Source organism: Anarrhichthys ocellatus, unplaced genomic scaffold, assembly GCF_004355925.1.
Source record: "Anarrhichthys ocellatus isolate YVR2014 unplaced genomic scaffold, GSC_Weel_1.0 scaffold79, whole genome shotgun sequence".
In the NCBI taxonomy this organism is placed as follows: Eukaryota; Metazoa; Chordata; class Actinopteri; order Perciformes; family Anarhichadidae; genus Anarrhichthys; species Anarrhichthys ocellatus.
In genome coordinates this window covers 825,910-843,786 of record NW_022280109.1, presented here as the reverse complement: position 1 = coordinate 843,786, position 17,877 = coordinate 825,910, and the positions used below count along the sequence as shown (strand labels likewise).

Below are 17,877 nucleotides of genomic sequence, written 5' to 3'. Positions count from 1 at the left end.
AATATTCTGCTAGTGTGGGAACATAATTCACAGTGCAGTTTTCTTCTGTTACATGTAAAGATATGCAAATGAGGCATTATCTTATCAAATATGTTCTATCTAAATAAATCTGAAAAAAAATAAAAAAATATGTATGAATGAAACTGGAAGGTTTGGAGTACGTAAGTGCTACTGAAGTGAAGATTTCTGGTTCAGAGTCTGAAACAGAGTTCAGATTTCGTAGGCTTGAAGTGTTTGCTGGTCCTGGCTTTATTGAGGGAAACAATAGTTTCTGGTGTTTCCTGCCAACGTTTTTTGTGATGATGGTAATGTTCTGGATGTTTCTGGATAATTCTGGACTCGGTAATGAAAGCATTGCACAGCCTGTTGGGTGTCTGGGTATTGGACCCAGTTACATTGCAGGTGTTTAACCTGAGAACCTGAAGACTGCTGCTGCACAGTGTGCAGTAGGTATGAATGGTTCATAGGGTAAGCAAGTCGGTAGTTAAAGGAGGGATGTGGTGAACTGTTCGTTGTTGTGCGGTGACAGGCAAGTTGTTAGCTTGGCCTGTTACCTTTCGGGAACATAAGCACTACAGCTCATGCCTTGGTTGGGTGAGCCGAGTTGTAGTTGGGTTGCCTCTTTGCGTTGTGCGTCTGCGGACGATTTGGTTGGCCAGTGAGCCTTTTCCAGAGGAACCTTTTGGATACTACGTCAGATTAGCGCTTATGGTACTTCGGTTCTGTGCTTTTTGGTCTTCGGGAATTATGGAAATTCCAGTTCTTTGTGTTCACCACTTGTTACCCTCCTATGAAAACTTGGTTCTCAATCATGTGCTGTACCATATCACTGTAATCTCTCTGGCCTTCCTTCCTTCTCTGCTCTCACTCTTAGATGCTTCTCCACATGTTGGAGTTGCAGAGTGGAGATTGATTGGTGGGCTGGGGGATGTACTATAACCAGTAATATGAAATCTGTAAATTTGAAATCTGTATGTAGTTGTCGGTATTCCTGGTGGGAACACCGTTTTTATGGAGGGGGGTGTGACGACCCCTCCCTTCCACTCAGTGGTGGGCCGTGCATTTTATACCTGGGCCTTCTCTGCTGTCCCACTACACTTGAGCCATCTCCTAATAAGCTCATTATGACGCCACAGCTACAGTTATTTGTTTCTATGGTGTAACAATACACATATTCGTATTAAACCGTTCGGTACGAGGCTTACCAACCGAACAATACGTTTGAATAATACTAGTGCATTTGGAAAATGCAGAAGCTTAAATTGTGGGAAATATAATGTTTTTGGTGGACTTCGCTCATGTAGGAGACAACGGACTGTGTGACCTCTGAACCTGGAACAATAACAAAAAACAGCTGAGACTGCGGCACTGCACGTGTCTTCAGGGAGGCTAAGCTAACTAGCTTAGCGGGGAAACAACAGCCCGAACGGATTTAATTGTCCGGACAATAACCCCCGCGCATGACGGGATGCTTCGTCATTAACGGATAATGCATATAGTCCAAATCAATGTAATTAACACAATGACAAGAACAAACTCACAAGAACCAGTCACATATGTTTATACGACAACAAAGCAACAAATCAATCCAGCAACACTGCAGTGCTAGAGCACGAGCAATTCATGCTATTCATAAAAACGACACGATAGACAAATGAACACAGTAGTAACGATACTGCAGAGGTAAAAACACAAAAGCAGTTCACTTACCACAGCTGCTGTTCACTTAAAGACAAAGTCCATCCTCCTTTCTTTGATAACAAAGAGTTTAAAACCGTTGTTCAGAACATCAGTGCGGGTCAGTTCCAGCCAGAGTCCTCCTGCGAACGTGTTCGTTGAGTTGTAGATCCACTCAGGTCTCTCCAAAAGTTTTCAAAAGCACGTAGCTTGCGGTGTCCTGTCGTGTAGCTGCCTTGGTTAGCGTAGCGTAGCTCCAAACAGCTCAGTTACAAATGAAAGGCATTCTTAGCCATAAAATGTGCAACGCTTCTCCAACGCTGTCAGCCAGAAATACCGTTTGTACAAATCCTTTTCCATGCTGGGTCAGGGCTGCTAGCTGTGGGGTTGGCCGACCCTTTGATACGATGTCCAGTTTTTCTGGAAATGTCCTTCTCCAGAAATCCGTTTCTCCTCCTTCAGCCATTGAGTGTTCAAAAAACAAAGCTAGGTAAAAAAATAAATAAACTACACCAAGCAAAACCCTAAAAAATTTATAATTTCTTCCATATCTTTCAATTTGAACTCTTACTCCTCCAACTAAGCACTGCTGGCAAGTTAGGTTTCGGTTCACAATAGTCACAACGTGCTCGCCCACTGACCAATCACAGCACACGCTGCACCTCACTGCAGCGCTGCACCTGAAAACTGAGTTTCCCGTTAATGCTGACCTACTTGTAGGCCAGCTAGCAGGCTCTGGCACGTCAAAGAATACGCCCAACATGTCAAGCTAAAGATCTGATTGGTTGAACACTATTGTAAGCCTGAAATTGTGTCAGCATCGGAAATACACGAGGGCAAAGGGCAAAACTGCCCCTAAGAAATATAATTTTGCCTCTGATATCACTAGGAGAGGGGCAAAAAATGCCCCCGAACTTTCTAAAAGAATAAATAAATGGAGTGCTTCTTAATCAGACCTGTGACTGCGAGACTGCGGTCAACTCAGCAGACACTTACATGTTAGTGCACCTATATGCTGACATTCACGGTAAACTCATTCAAACGGCACAGATCGGGAGCGAGCGAAGGACTTTGCAAAGTTAGCAGAAAGATTACCGTCAGATAACATCCGGTTTCTTTAGACGAACATCCGGTTTTCAGAATAAGATGCCAACAAAGTACACATATTGCATAATGGATATGAGATTAAATTATAAAACATGCTACCTGCATCTCGTGAGTTAAAGGGAAAATACACCTACATTGTGCATAAAGTGTCTTTATTCTTTGATTTGAGGGTTGCTGGAAATGAATAATACCTGACTGACAGTCAATTAAGATATTTTACTGAGCAAAAACTCTGAACTGAATTTGTACCTTCAAATGGCACATTTTTTTAATTTTTAAGGTGCTATAAAAATGTTTTTCTCAAAAATTCCATACAATGACTAATGCATATGTTCAGGACAAAAATGGGTAATATCACAATATTTGAGGTGCTACAAAAATATCTTTCTCAATAATTCCATACAATGACTGATGAATATGTAATCAAGGCATCGTTGACTTAATAATTGTTGATAGTTGTTTAAAAAATGTAATAATAACAATAACTGACAACAAAGAAATTGTTCAAAAAATCGAAGAAAACATTTTGAATCTGTAGACTACTGCCTAATAGTCTTATTATTGCCATTTGATGACAATTGCTCATATACTGTAAGCCTAATTAAGTATATTTATTATTTTGAACAAAGGTTAAATGTTATTTCACAAGTTTCAAAAAGTGCCCCCAACTCTTCTTTGAATGCCCCTGGATTTCAGTCAGTGGGGGCAAAAATTGCCCCCTAAAAAATATGTAAATTCCCTACCCTGAATTGTGTGATGATCAGATATGACCACTAGTCGGCGCTGTTTAGGGGGCTTGATGTGATGGAGATAAAGTAGCGGGAGAGTGTGATTTGACTTGGTGCGGTTCTGTGGAGTCTTGACTAAACTTATGAGGAAAAACCAAACGTGTTGGATTGATTCATTCCCTATCATACACCCACGACGCTTACACTATGACAATCAACAATATCGTCCCCATTTACTTTAATCTGCAAAGTCTACCTAGAGGGCCTCAGGCCTCTGTTCTTACCTAGAGACACAGAGGTGAAATGTGATTGGATGAAAGCTCTACTTAAAACAAGCTGCACTGGAAGCAGAGCTACTGAGGAAGACAGTAGCTGTGCAATGAGAAAATAAGATAATGGGAAAAATATTTTTATAAATTATAATACATGTAGTGTATTTAAGAAAAATTATGAAATTATAAAATAGCTATAACTTTGTGATTCTGTTTAGGCCAGCAGAGAAGGCCTTGAAGGCCCTGACGGCCCACCACTGCTTCCACTAGGGGTCTATGTCCTGTTTGTCTTTCTGTCTTTCAGGTTGTTGCTAATCAGCTGCCAACACACACCTGAGCCTGGTGGAGTGCCAGGTATATGGGGCCCAGGTCCTCCTCTTTGGCTGCTCTACTTTTTGGCTGACACGGCTGCTGCTTTGTTTTGAGTGTTTGTTTGGTTTGTTTAGTTTAGTTATTGGTACTTTAAATAAATGTCTATTTATTACTTTCCACTCATCTTGTCTCCCTTTTGTTACAGCCTTGGAGCCGGGTTGTGATATAGTTAGAGAAAACTATGTTTTAACCGAACGAAATTTGATGTTTCTATATGCAAATGAGGCATTATCTAATAGTAACTTATGAATTTAGGAGAAATCTACAGATGCAAATAGACAAAATAGTAAAATGAACACCTGAATGTGTGCAGTAGCCTGGGGTGTCTGCCCTTAGGACCGACCACACAACCCTCTTTAAGACTCTGGTTTATGCTTAAAATAGTTGATGTTTTTATCAGTTCTTAAAGTCATGATTATCTCAGTGTACCTGATATATTTTATGTGCATTTCAGGTGATTTGCCCCACATGTATAAAGTGTTGGTGCTAAACAGACAATCCGTCAATCACAGTGATTTTACACGGAGAATTGCATTGTGGAAGAAAATTGCTGCATGACATAGTTGAATCATTGTTACAGTAAATCGTCTGTTGAATAACTCAAAAGGGGCTAAATTTAACTGACCAGGGCACATGAATAAACCACACTAGCCCCTGCTAGTTCCAAACTGTCTGTAACTTACAGAATTAAGACTTTTGTTGAATCTGCACTGTCGCTGAGGCCTTTAGTTTGACTGCTTATTACACCAAAATAGAGTTCTGTTTCAGCAGCCATTCCGCAATAGATCACAATGTTCCTGGTCGAGCCAGTGTTTAATGCCTTACAGTCATGGTGAGCAGCTATTTCTCTGATATACAGCACTACTTCACACAGAGCTGCATCGTCATAGACACAGTTTGCTTTTAATGACCTTCTGGGGATTTACCTGAGGACTCGACAATGTCAGCTTGAAAGATTAACAGAATGGGAACGAAAGACTTCAACCTCACACTACTGGCTGGTGTTCAAACTGAGATATAACAATGAGTTTCAATTCTTGACGGTTTATTTTTACCTTAAACACAAAAACACATTCATGTGTGGACATGTAAATGTCAAAACCACATACACATATACACATACACACACATCAGGAGAGTCTTGACATCTGGACACTTAATTGACAAGGTGACTTTCCCTAAAGCAGAGGAAAAAGACAGACATCACACACGTTAGCAACAGTACAATTTTGGGCTTCTTTGGATGCTTTGGTGCTTCAGGTGGTCCTAATGTGTTATTTGCAGTACGGTGGGTGTGTGATTAAATTGTGAGTAGTTTCAAATTAAATATCTTGTTAAAAGTATAAGCTTTTGGAAAAAGAGATGATTTTTTTTCCCCTCATTGGATAGTTCACAGTATAGAGACAAAAGGAAGTGTTAACATGTTGCATTACATGGTATGTATCTTCAGCATGATGTCACAGGAGGGCAGCATTTTCTTCAAGTGAAAAGTGCAACCTGTAGAGACAGAGCAGGTCCACCTCACCTTTCCAGAGTCTGGCCAGGTCATTACGGTGGACCTGGAGAGATGGACCTCCTGGCCAAAACCTCATCTACCTCGGAGTGTGTGGCCCCCTAAAACACAATGAGTCATATTGTCTTTGTGGTATCGTTGATTTGTGATCTTGTTTGCTTTGCTAGCTGTTTATTAAAGTGTCAAACATATGCTAAAATTCCCAGGGATAAGTTTGCCCTCAAAGACACTTCAAAGGAGAAACTTGCAAATTTGGCTAAATATTTATTTTTTATTTTTTTAAAGGCAGATGTCTTATAAAGGCCAAGTAAAACACATAGGGGTGAAATGACCTGTACTACAATAGTTCACATGCTAAATTCCAGAACAACATCATCATGGGGGAAGTTCTGAGTTTGAATTAACATCAGATCAGAAAACAGAGGCTTCTTAATAAAATATGGGGGAAAAAGGGAAAGTGAAAAATTAAATAAAGGCATCTCTCTTACACAAGTGTGTCTCAAATAAAGGCCTGGTTTCTGCTGAAGCTGAGGTCAATTTCATTAAGGATTAAAAACAAGATAAAAATCTTTTCTTTTTATGGAGAACGAGATTGAAAAGCAATACTCTTTCAGATAACCACAAATGGCAACATCCCTCTGAAACAAGGTGTGGCCAGTTTACATGGTAACAAGTCTAACACCAGACTGAAACACATACTGATGACATGTTGTACTTACACAGGCAAGTCTCCGTACAGCTTTTGGTGTCGTAAGGAGTCCCCGAACACGCGCTTGTACCTCTTCCCATTCTCTGTGATCAGAGCTGGATTGAGACCTGAACATCATCACAATGGCTGTCATTTCATTTGGATATTTTGTGATTATATTCTCTACCTATGTAATGAGGTGCATGATTATACTATGAATGTGGAGATAAGGACCTGCTGTGCCTGGCCTGTTCCCTGTAAGAGCACCACAGCCCTGAAGGGTCAGGACCTTGGTGGTGGGCAAGGGGTTCATGTATCTCTGAAGAACTGGAGTCATCTTCTGATATCCCTCCAACCTACCAATGGAGGCAGAGAGGAGTTTCTTTTCACCATCACATTAATGCATCTGCTCCTCAGCAACTGATTCATATCACCCTCTACTTTTTGTCTCAATTGCAGTTATTAATGGCTCAATCTGTATTTTTTTTATAATTTATTCAATATATTTACAGATGATTGAAGAGTTTAAGTTACAGATACCAAATATACATATTTGTGTGTTTCTCAACTCATCATAATTCACATGTAGGCCTGTCTATATAAACATTATCACAGGTTCCCGTCCTGTATTTCGAAGTCCTCGGTTCCGCCTTTCAAGAATAGTTCAACTTGTTGGGAATTTTGCTTATCCTCTTTCTTTCCGAGAGTGAAAATGGACATGAATCTTATGTCTCCAGAGCTGAAGGCAGTATGTGTGTAGCCTAGCTTAGCATAAAGACTTAATACAGGGGGAAACAGTCAGCCACGTTCAACAGTACATCTTCTAATGCATCAGCAAGTGTCGCGTTGGAGAGAATGTCACAACAGTTTAACGCGGTGGCGCTATGGAAATCAGCTGAGATGTAGGAGCAATTCTTCAACTACGAATTGACGTTCATACATTTCAGTTCAAGTGTTGATTTTTTTTAAATGAGATATTTATTCAATGACCTTTAGACGTGTTGGTAGGTGTATTTCTAAACTTTTGACAGAGCCAGGCTAGCTGTTTCCCTCAGCATCCAGTCTTTATGCTAGGCTAGGCTAACCGCATTCTGACTCCAGCTCTGTACTCTGTACTCCATAACTTCCTGTGTAAGAAGCCAAAGTCAAAATAATATTAATGAAATAAATAAATTGTTCCGACCAAACCATTGGAGGAGGATTTCCGTCTGCCAGCTGGAGAATACCTCACTAAAACAGCAAAAAGATGGGTAAATGTTTTTGAGTCACAACAGAAGAGAAGAATAGAAACTCACAGCTTGTTACAGTCATGTCAACAGAGCAGTATAACAATAACATTAACTTTACAAGCTCTTACGGTCAATTGTGTGGGACCATAATCTATGTATAGTAGCAATATAAAAGCATGATATGTGGGTTTTTACCTTTGGATGAAGACCTGGTCAAAGGTGAAGAGGAGCTGGTGAAGAATGTAGAGCGCTGGGGCGAGGCAGAAGGATCGGCCACAGGAGAGTGATGACGCAGTGAGCAGGCCTGCAGGTCCAGCTGCTTCAGGATGTACACAACAAGAGGGTTGGACCATTTTATTGTTTATTCATATAGTCAATGTTCCGAACAGCAAATAGGTTTCCTGAAATGTCAGTGACTAGGTAAGTTAATAATTAGCAATGGAGACCACCAACCAATCCCCAAAAGTCCTCTCAGTCCACTGGTTTAAGACTCAACCCAACTGCCGAAACATCAGAATGGGAGGAAATTATAGGACGCTACAACTAAATCAGAAACTGTATGGAGGCCATATAACCTTTGAATGAAGAAATAACACCGATGAAAAACTCACTTTATAACCAATGCAACGCTCCCTTGGTCAATGCAATACATTCAGGGGTTTTGCTGTTCCCTTCTACTTGGTCTGATTTGATCTGTAGTTTAAGTGGCTAATTTCATTAGCAATTTAGCATAGTGTGCTAAATGATCTGTCTAAGTATTCTGGAACAGATCAGGTCAGTAGCTGATGGGAAAATCTAAACAATAGAGCGTGACATTTCACGAAAATCTCACTTTTTCAGTGTGTGTTCTCATTATGTGGGTATCTGGAGTGCCTACTAACCCACAAACTGTGAAATAAGACAACCCAGACAGTGTTTTGTGGGCTGCCTCGTATCAGAAAACATGTGATTCAACAGGACCATATTTTTCTCGCAAGCCAATCAGAGCAGACTGGGCTTTTTCAGGAGCGGGTTAAAGAGACTAATAAGGGCTGGGCGTTTCAGACAGAGAATGTCATGGTTCAAGTCAAAGGGCTAATAAATGTCTTAGTAATCCCTTGTTACAACTAACAGGTGCGTTCCAGAAGATAAACAGGTTCTCATAGTTGCTGACACCATGCTTTCATTACACGGCCACAGAGAGCTGCTTTTGGCTGGGTGACATGGAGGTCTAAGTGAGGTTTGTGCAATGTTTAAACATCCACCACATACACTCTGATTATGTTAATATTATTATATTATGCTTTTGGCCAATACTGGAGTCATTTTGTAACTGACTGCCAAACCTTCTCACCGGTGAAACACTACATTACATGGTAGAGGTGATATTTGTAATAGGTTAGACAAGTTAAGAGAACACTCAGTGCTGTAGAAATAACTTCTGTGCCGAGTCCTAGCCAGTTTAGCTCTTCTCTGCCATCTTGTGGCTGGAAATGACGGACACTTTTGAAAAATCGATTGTGAATTTTGAAACAGAGATGTGCCGTTTGTGCTCACAGGTTGGGAGGAGCTGCGTGTGTCCCAGTTGGCTGGGCCGGGAGCTGCAGAGTCCAGGCTGAGCCGGGCCAGACGCTGTGTGTCTCCAGCTCTCAGAGGGGACAGGGAATGTTTCCTGCTCCTCTTTATCACCGGCCTCTGGAAACAGAAGAGTGGATGCCTCAGACCTATCTTCAACTTAAACATAACATAAGGGCTGGGCTTTGTAGCTGCTTATGTTAGACCTTCTGCTAGAACCATAGCTGTAACATTTGAATCAAATGTTAATTTTGAGTTGCAAGTCAAGGAAGGTATCCAATCATGCTTTCTGCTGTCAAATATGTCTGTTCACAACTCAGCTGCCACGCTTTAAAGAAGAGACCACATCACACCTGTCCGAGCATCATCCTTGCATTGGCTTCTTGTACATCATGGAGTTACTTACTTGTGCTCTGACTGGCCCCAGGAACATATCTCATACAATTGTAGCCTGATTGTGGCCTTAGATCCTCTAAACCAGAAGTTTTCCAACTCTGAAAGAGCTGAGGGAGGTCCGCAGAGGGAGAGACGTGAGGCAAAGACACTGCGTTAGGTGAAGGGAAGTGTGCGACAGTGTTCAGAAAACAAGGGGAAGTTGTTGTAGTTTGACCCAATTATCACCACAGTTAGCAGGTGTCATATATGAACACAGTCTTAGATTCACTGTGACCTAACTTTCCAAGGATATCATTACTATGTCTGACGTCCATTGAGAAAAAGAGAACAATCAAAATCATAAAAAAAGGATCCTTATAGCTGCAGAAATTGTCTGAGAATCATCTGTTTTTTTTAGTGCTCTTCAGTATCAAAGTCATCCAGGGACAGTTGTCTGTAAGTCCATGGCTACACTGCAAACAGGAGCTGCTAATATTCAGCAAATATAGCGTAAAAAAGTGGGGATTATTCTTTTTTATTCTTTTATATATTGGATCTTGTGTTTTCTATCTGGTATCTGGAGAGCCACAGCTTTAGAACAAACTTTACAAAGGTGCACAATATTTTTCTCGCAAGCCGATCACAGCAGAATAGTCTTAAAGAGACAGGCGCTAAAATGGAGCGTTTCAGACTGAATACAGGTGAATAGAGGTATATTCAGACAGACAGTATGAGAAAATAATGTTTTTTCAACATTAAAGCATGTAAACATATTCAAGTGGAAAAATACAAGTATGAGCCTGATATGTTTAAAAAAGGCCACAGTCTGAATTCAAGGAAACTATAAAATACTGGAGTGGACTGGTATCATGTATGGGTCTGCTGCTGACAAAAACCTAATCTGGTTCAGTTAATGTGGTCACCTCAAATATTGTATGATGCAGTTTGAATTATCATGCATCATCTACATAAATGTTGAGCCATGTAATACAGTCTTTACCATGGGTACATTGGGGTAAATGTTGATCTCTGCATCAGCTGAGCACTCAATGATGGTCGTTTTGGTGGAAAACTCCAACCTTGGAGCAATACCCTGAAAAAAAGAGGAGAAGAAATATTTGTACCATAATCACATTTACCTGCAAAGATCACACATACTGTATAGACAGTCTTCGTCTTTCATATTTCCCTGCTACTGTGGCCAAGGAAATGTAATAATGTGCTTGTGATGTATCCATATGAACAGGCTCCACTTAATACCTTTAAGCCACGTGCTGGAAATAGACAGCATTATTGTACACTTTCAGGTAAAGTGTCAGAGGGCTGGACCTACTGGAAAGTGAGGAGCTCGGGTCATCAGAACCTCTCGATCCACTCCAGAGGACGAGGGAACCAGTTTGGGCTCTGGGAATAAGAAACGTCGAGCATCTTCTTCAAAGCAGGCCAGAGTGTCCGCCGCTGCAAACACAAACACACGTCTGTTACACCTCGTAACCCGGGCTGGAACCTGTTCGTTTAAGGTCAAAGTTCAAGTGTCTGCAGAGCTACATGTAGGTATATTTCTAACCAGTAGAACAAAGAAGTATGGATATAAAAACAAATAAGCTCACCTGGAGGAATCAGCTGCAGCAGTTCAACAGAGACCGTCTCATCTGACAAGAAAAGGTGTCAAGTGTCAGTATGAGGCTGAGGCTGGCCTCTTAAGAAGCAGAGAAAATAATCTGACATGGGATAATGTATGAAAAAGAAATAACAATTGGCAAAAGCCAGCACATCAGTTGATACAATATCTGCTACAGACAGTATAAATGTTTACAACCAAATATTAGTTTACTTACATTCAAGCATTACAGCGATGTCTCCAGGGTCAACTGCATGCCGGAAAATCTAGACAAAAACAAAATATTCATATTTAATTCTATAGCTTCCTTATTTTACAAACAATAGTAATGTTCTATATGTACAGGAGGTCTTATTGGTACGTACTGTACAGTCATGTTGAGTTTATTCATGGTATTAAATACATCTAACTTTTCACACATTTCATGTATTACACTTCAGCTAGTTTTCCCATTCAGAGTACACACTCCTCTCAGAAGTAAGACTTACCTTTTCAAAGGTCATCCTCTCATGAAACAGCAGAGGAAAGACAGCAGGGAGACATTCCGACTGACAGTACTGACCCATGAAGCACATGCTGAGGTAGATATCATCCTTGGCTGGCAGATGGACTCCAGGACAAGAAACCTGAGAGCAGTGGAGGGACAGAGTGTGATTAAACAGGGTTATAAGTCATATGTGCACATGTCCTGAGCCATTTTTACTGACTGCTAAGAGTGATCAATATATTACTGAATATATCACTTCTGACTGAGCTGGACTAGCGTTGTCTCTAGTTCACCCTTTATTCAAATATTTATTTCTGCTTCTCCTTTATTTCTGTCTTCTTATGTATGGAAGGTTTTAAGGGATGGAATAAATTGTATAAATACATAACTAAATATACAAGCAAATGCTTAAATAACAGAAGAAAACCGAACGATAACATAATTTAATGGTTAATTGTCATCGTAAACTAAATTAAATTAAATTGAGACATCAAATATGTCAATTTTACATTTTTTTGTGTATTTATTCATTTATATATATATATATATATATATATATATATATATATATATATACTTGTGTATTTACACATATATATATATATACATTTGTGCATTTATTTAATCGTATTCCTTTTATTAATGAAATAGTTTATTTATATTTGTTTATTTACACATATATCTGTCTATTCATCATTTAATTAATTTCTTTTTTATTTCTATATAACTTGTGTCTACATGGATCATCAAGTGGTGAGGATGATGATGATGACGTGCGTGACACGAACAGATTCTCATTCACTGCCATTCAAACTAAAGCTTGAATCCCCTTTTCAGCTTACAGATCCCCCCACAACTAAAACAGCGTGCCCATGTAACATATCATCACATGTAACATATCATCACATGTAACATATCATCACATGTAACATATCATCACGCAGCTATTCCTGCTGTCACAGAGGGTACAGATCTAAGAGCGACAAGTTACACTGTTTGGACTTTTTTCATTTTTGGTTGAGATGAGGGCTGTAACTTTCTACATTGTGCATATTTTCCTCAGGCTCTGCAACTCACACAGGTGTGTTTATGTTCTCTGATATGCATTGAAGCACTGTCTTCCACCTGGAGCAGTTTCTACTTTAAATCAATATTGACAAAAACAATCTGATGCATCTTCCCCAGCTGGCCACCATTGAATGATGATGTCAGGTCAAATGTAACTTGATATCACAAACACATTTAATACATATAATGCATATTTCTGAGACTGTAATTTAAGGGCATTTTAAACAATAATCCCATATAGTCTGTTCAGTCCTGCAGGCAGCTATTGGAAGAAGTAGATTTACTCAAAAGAGTAAAAGTAGCAATACCACTATTTACTAAACCAAATACTAAAACTACATATCAAAATAAAAGTCCTGCATTGTAACATGTATGGAATAGAAAAATACACTGAAGTATTTAAGGACTCCTTCTAGAAATCTCTCCCTTCAGATGTAAACATGTAATGTACAGTATATATGTATATATATACCTAGATGATAGATAGACAGATATAAAAACTATCCAGATATTATGTCGACCTGATTGGTGGTGAGTCAGAGAATAGGTGAGCCGACGATTGAATTGAATTGATTAAACGTACAATATATTTGGTGCGTTCATTTACAAGCCGAATTAGCGCTTCATACAGCATCGTTAAATACGACCTATAGGTCGTAAATACGAAAGTAACAAGATTGTAATCCTGTAACGTTAGAGTAACTAGTTACATCCAGAGGACAGGTGAAGAGAGGATGAAGAAAACGATCTCTTACCGCTCGGAACTTCAACTCAACCAACACTTTCAGTGCTTTTCGGGCCATTGGACGGAGGATGAGCTCCAGCGTTATCTGAATACAGCGGACTCTTCTCCGGCTGTAGCGCTGCCATATACTGTTACCATGGATACTACTACTTCCGGGGTTCATTGCTAGCGCAACCATGGGTATCACTTCCATTCCATTGGACTTTATATGTATTCAACATTACAAAGCACTTTATGGTCCATGGTTCACCGGAAGATGTGTCTCACACACAGTGAACCGGTGCGGCCCCTCAGGTCCTCTGAGTCCGCTGCAGCTGGAGCAGTCTGCCTGATGATGCGACAGCTCATCGAACTGTTTGGACGTACATTTAATGAGCCAGGTCTTTGATTAAGAACCATGGACCTGCTTTTGTGACGCACTTTGAGCTGCATCGACCTATGACAGGTGCTACACCAACAGTTTGACTGATAGAGGATCTGTCCCGAACATTTCACATTGGCGTGTGTTCTACTGCTGCCTTTGTTCTTCATTCATTCTTCACATGGTTCCACGAGATTTGTTGTTTCCACCAAAGCTGTGGCACTGCAATGTGAATACATTTGAACATTTTCATCAGGCGAGCCTTCATTTCATTGTAGCTTTTAATTTCATGTCAAACATCTCCCCATATCTGTCACTGTTCAATGTATTCTGATGGCATACAAGGCAGCATCATGTAGCTGGTTCTGTTGCTCTACTTGTATGCAGGGCCAGATTAGCCCACTCTGGAGCCCCTAATGTCCTCTCTGTGCATGCATCACGTCATAATTATTAAATCCTTTTAAATTATGCAACATGTAAGCACTACATATATACACTGAAATAATAAAGGCCTTACAACAGCGCCTCCAGACCAAGTCATAATGCAGGTGTTGCCTTAAAGGAGCAGTGTGCAGGATTTAGTGGCATCTAGTGGTGAGGTTGCAGAGATTCTTCTACAACACTCTCGACTCATCACATTTCATAAAGTCAGAATGTATACTACTGGTTCACCCGGTGCCTTCTGGTCAGCACCGGGTCTACCTCAGAGTCTCTTTTGATCCTGTGCAGGTTGTGCGACTGTACTCTCAAAAATCCCAGAATATTCCCAGAATTCCAGGGCCGGTGACAATGGTCATGTGTTGACTTTGGTTTGCTTTAAATCTTTTCGTTAAAAATGAAAAAACTAAACGATTGATTTATAAATTATTTTCTGTAATGATAACTGTATATTCAGCCAAAAAAACATGCAAAACTGAAATGTCCATTAGCTGTTCAACTCAATTTTCACCCATTACAGGAGGCACAAAGTAAAACTAAATAAATAGCTGGTTTAAAAAAAAAAAAAAAAAAAGCATTTTGAAATTTCAACGAAACAGATGCTTTGTTAACAGAAACATCCCTCTTGGGAGCATAGCCTCAGCGTCAATATAACCACACGTTGTGAACTTTGTTTGAAGTTGTCCATTTGAACTACGTTGAGGTTCTTTTCTCAGTCTGGTCTGGTGTGTCGGGGTCAGAGTCTGAATCTTCCTCTTCTTTTGCCTGAACAGTTGTTCCGTCCTGGCTGACGGCCACCGCTCCTTTCCTCTGAGGCAGGACGGTGAAGAAGGCCTCCTGCCAGCTGCTTTTCTCCAGGTAAGCCAGGACGATCTCAAACACTGACGGAGGGACCAAAGCAATACAGGCGGTGGGAGATGGAGAGTCAAAGAACACAGAACAGACATAATCAAGATGGGTCATTTGATCCTTTGCCCCCTCAGTTACAGCAGCATACAGTTATTGTTGCGATCAGCTCAACTGGACCAATGGAATCACTGTTGTGGTGCATTTGAAGATGTGTGTTGATTAATCTTGTAGCCTCCAGCTGTGCCACCTTCATCAGACAACGTTTACAGATTGCCTCATTGACGTTATCAGGTTCTCTATTAACATTGGGTTTTAAATCCAAAATATTGCCAAATAGGCACTTTTAGATTTTTCTCTGACACTAAGTCCTCCGCCATCGTCTTGTCGGTCATCTCTTCTTACTCTCGTCACATGACAAGTGAAATCTGACTCCTGCTACTGCGCTGCAAAGAAACTTTCAGTGGATAATTGTAGCGTCCGTCATCCGACTAAGTATTGATAACATGCTTAGTATTTTATAAATTTACATGGTTTATTATTTGATCAATGTAGGTGCTGATACGCAAAAATGAACTAGATGTCTTTTATTTCTATTAAAAAAGCCAAACAAAGGTAGGGGGGTGGGCAAGTGATGTAATCGGTGTATGCCCGAACACCAAAGCACTGTAACCTTGTGTAACAGAGATTTCATGTCTTCAGCTGAGGTCCCAGGTGACCTTACCATGGTTGACTGCCAGAACCTTCCGACTGTTCATCTTGACAAAATTGCTCAGAGGAAGCTGAGCGTGATCGATCCCCAGCTCCTTCGCCCTCTCAAACGTGATCCCCTGCAAACAAAACCCAGACAGGAAATCAGCAAGCAGGAACTACCAGCAGCAGTGCATTGTAGCCGTGAAGCCAGACAGACCTTGTGGTGGTTGTGGTCCACCAGGCCTCCTATCACATAGGCCTTTTTGTGGTCCAGCTCTTCCAGCACGTTGGGAGAGTCTGACGTCAGGTACACCAACTCCTCCTGTGCCACAACTTCACTGTAGTGCTCCGTTTTAATGGTGATGTCCTGCACAGAACAGCAGCATGCACATATACTGTACACACAGTTATGAACACTGTAGCATGAGAAATAGTATCTTTGGAATAAAGTAAGACCATATCTCTGGTTCTGCTGCATCCAGTGTGATCTCTTTTCTTTTTAATTCTCCATCACGAGTTAGACTATGCTTAATAGGTGGAGTACTCTTAAAAATCAAGGGGGGTGAGCTGACTGACAATTACACACAGTGACATAGTAAACGAAAACTCACACACAGCTGGCTTGAAAAAAAGATATAATAAAAATAATCGGTACTTACCTTCCAGTTGACCCATCCTTTGTCCTTCTCGTCCATGCTCTGTTTCAGCTGCCCCCCTAGGCTTGTCAGATAAAACTGTGGAGGTGAGAGGAATGGTTATACATCAGAGAGGAGTGTCTCTACTGTTTCATGTCAGTCAGCAGCCACTAACCTGCACTGGATGCAAGGCGCGTCTGTTCTCAGCATAGCACCGCTGGACCTGTCTGTGAAGCTTCCGGACATCCTGAAGACACGACCAGATTATGGATCAGGAGAGTCTGCACCTCAGCTCATATCGTATCGTAATAAACACATGGTGGCTTTCCCTCCACAGTGGTGGAGCTTTTTTACCTTGATGAGCATGAGGTTGTCGAAGCTGCAGTCCACCACCAGCCTCAGTGAGCTGGGCGTCACCTCTCTGCGTAGACGTTTCCTGGCGTTCTGGGCCTCTCCTCCCTCCTCCTCCTCCTCCTGATGATGATGATGATGGTCGTGCCTCTGCTGCCGACGCTGCTTCTTCTTCTCCTTCCGTTTCTGCCTGCAGCAGAAAGCACAGGGCAGATACTGTTACGACACTACGTATACAATATTTGTTAGTTTGTTTTGATCGTTTCATTGGATTGAACACTAAATGAATATCCCTATACTCATACTGATAAGATAGGTATTCATATCCCTCACTGTATGCAGTGTGATGGGTAAATGAAAAACTGGGTCACAAAATAGGCAGCAGACAGCTGTTTCAGTTAATGTTATGATAGTGAACCACAGTAATAAAGTCTTTTATATAATCTGCTGGTTTGTTTAAAATGTGTCTAATCATCTTGTGCTCCTGCTCCCATCCTGTTAATGCTGTTATGTATTTTATGACATTTTAGATGTTCCCACATCTTACTTACTATCGTAACTGAGAGAACTGATAGCCGGGGCTACACAAATAAAGCATCAATATAAATAAAGCAGATTCATTAATATCTGCTGATTAATCTGTGTGCTTCATTGAGCATAAAAACTTCCATAAGGCCTTAAGTACAACTGTTTTGTAAGGTCAGATTAGACACATTAGGTTAGCATTAGGTGAGGCAGCAATAGGACCAACATGAAACTCTCTATGTTTTATACCAGAGCGAGAGAGGCCGGATGAGTTAAATACAAACCTCTGTACTGACTGTGGACTTATGTTGTCTACACAGTTTGTTCCTCAGGAGAATTAGTGGCACGTTGATGGAAATATCTACTACAAAGCAACACAATAACCCGAACTCATGACACAAAATAAATAACACTTTAAACTTTTGATTAAAAAAGGACTAACAGCATGTCATTCCAATAGACAACCTCTGTAGTTGAACGCATTAATGAGGCAGCAGTTCAATGAGTACGACCCTGAGCCTTCCACTTAGCACTTACTGTATTCATATTAGCTTGTTGCACTTATTGTATTCGTATTAGCTTGTTGCACTTA

At 40.6% G+C, this 17,877-nt stretch overlaps 2 protein-coding genes across 2 annotated transcripts in view; both read right to left on the bottom strand.

Moving 5' to 3' along the window:
- Positions 1–5,201: 5,201 nt before the first annotated feature.
- On the bottom strand, positions 5,202–13,977 carry spata6l (spermatogenesis associated 6-like). Its single transcript, XM_031874221.1, has 13 exons — positions 13,447–13,977; positions 11,625–11,762; positions 11,354–11,402; positions 11,126–11,167; positions 10,849–10,973; positions 10,516–10,608; positions 9,123–9,260; positions 7,782–7,905; positions 7,541–7,587; positions 6,592–6,713; positions 6,389–6,485; positions 5,682–5,770; positions 5,202–5,334 (listed from the first exon to the last, which is right to left on the bottom strand). The coding sequence occupies exons 1-12, from the start codon at positions 13,627–13,629 to the stop codon at positions 5,705–5,707; spliced, it is 1,224 nt and encodes a 407-aa protein (XP_031730081.1). The 5' UTR covers positions 13,630–13,977; the 3' UTR covers positions 5,202–5,334; positions 5,682–5,704.
- Positions 13,978–14,060: 83 nt separating this feature from the next.
- The window catches only part of trmt10a (tRNA methyltransferase 10A), a 4,549-nt gene continuing 732 nt past the window's right edge, over positions 14,061–17,877 (bottom strand). Inside the window, exons 2-7 of the mRNA XM_031874222.1 lie at positions 16,764–16,950; positions 16,585–16,656; positions 16,434–16,508; positions 15,992–16,141; positions 15,806–15,911; positions 14,061–15,116 (exon numbers count right to left, since the gene is read on the bottom strand). Of these exons, the coding sequence (XP_031730082.1) occupies positions 14,929–15,116; positions 15,806–15,911; positions 15,992–16,141; positions 16,434–16,508; positions 16,585–16,656; positions 16,764–16,950 (778 nt within the window). The 3' untranslated portion in view covers positions 14,061–14,928. The remainder of the gene's footprint in view (positions 15,117–15,805; positions 15,912–15,991; positions 16,142–16,433; positions 16,509–16,584; positions 16,657–16,763; positions 16,951–17,877) is intronic.

What these genes read in the sequence shown, in the direction of transcription:
- spata6l (XM_031874221.1), bottom strand. Translation starts at nt 13,629, where the DNA reads ATGGAAGTGATACCCATGGTTGCGCTAGCAATGAACCCCGGAAGTAGT. An exon ending in CATCGCTGTAATGCTTGAAT is followed by an intron (nt 11,168 to 11,353) that starts GTAAGTAAACTA and finishes TTTTCTTGTCAG; the next exon opens with ATGAGACGGTCTCTGTTGAA. An exon ending in CTGTACGGAGACTTGCCTGT is followed by an intron (nt 5,771 to 6,388) that starts GTAAGTACAACA and finishes ATTGTGTTTTAG; the next exon opens with GGGGCCACACACTCCGAGGT.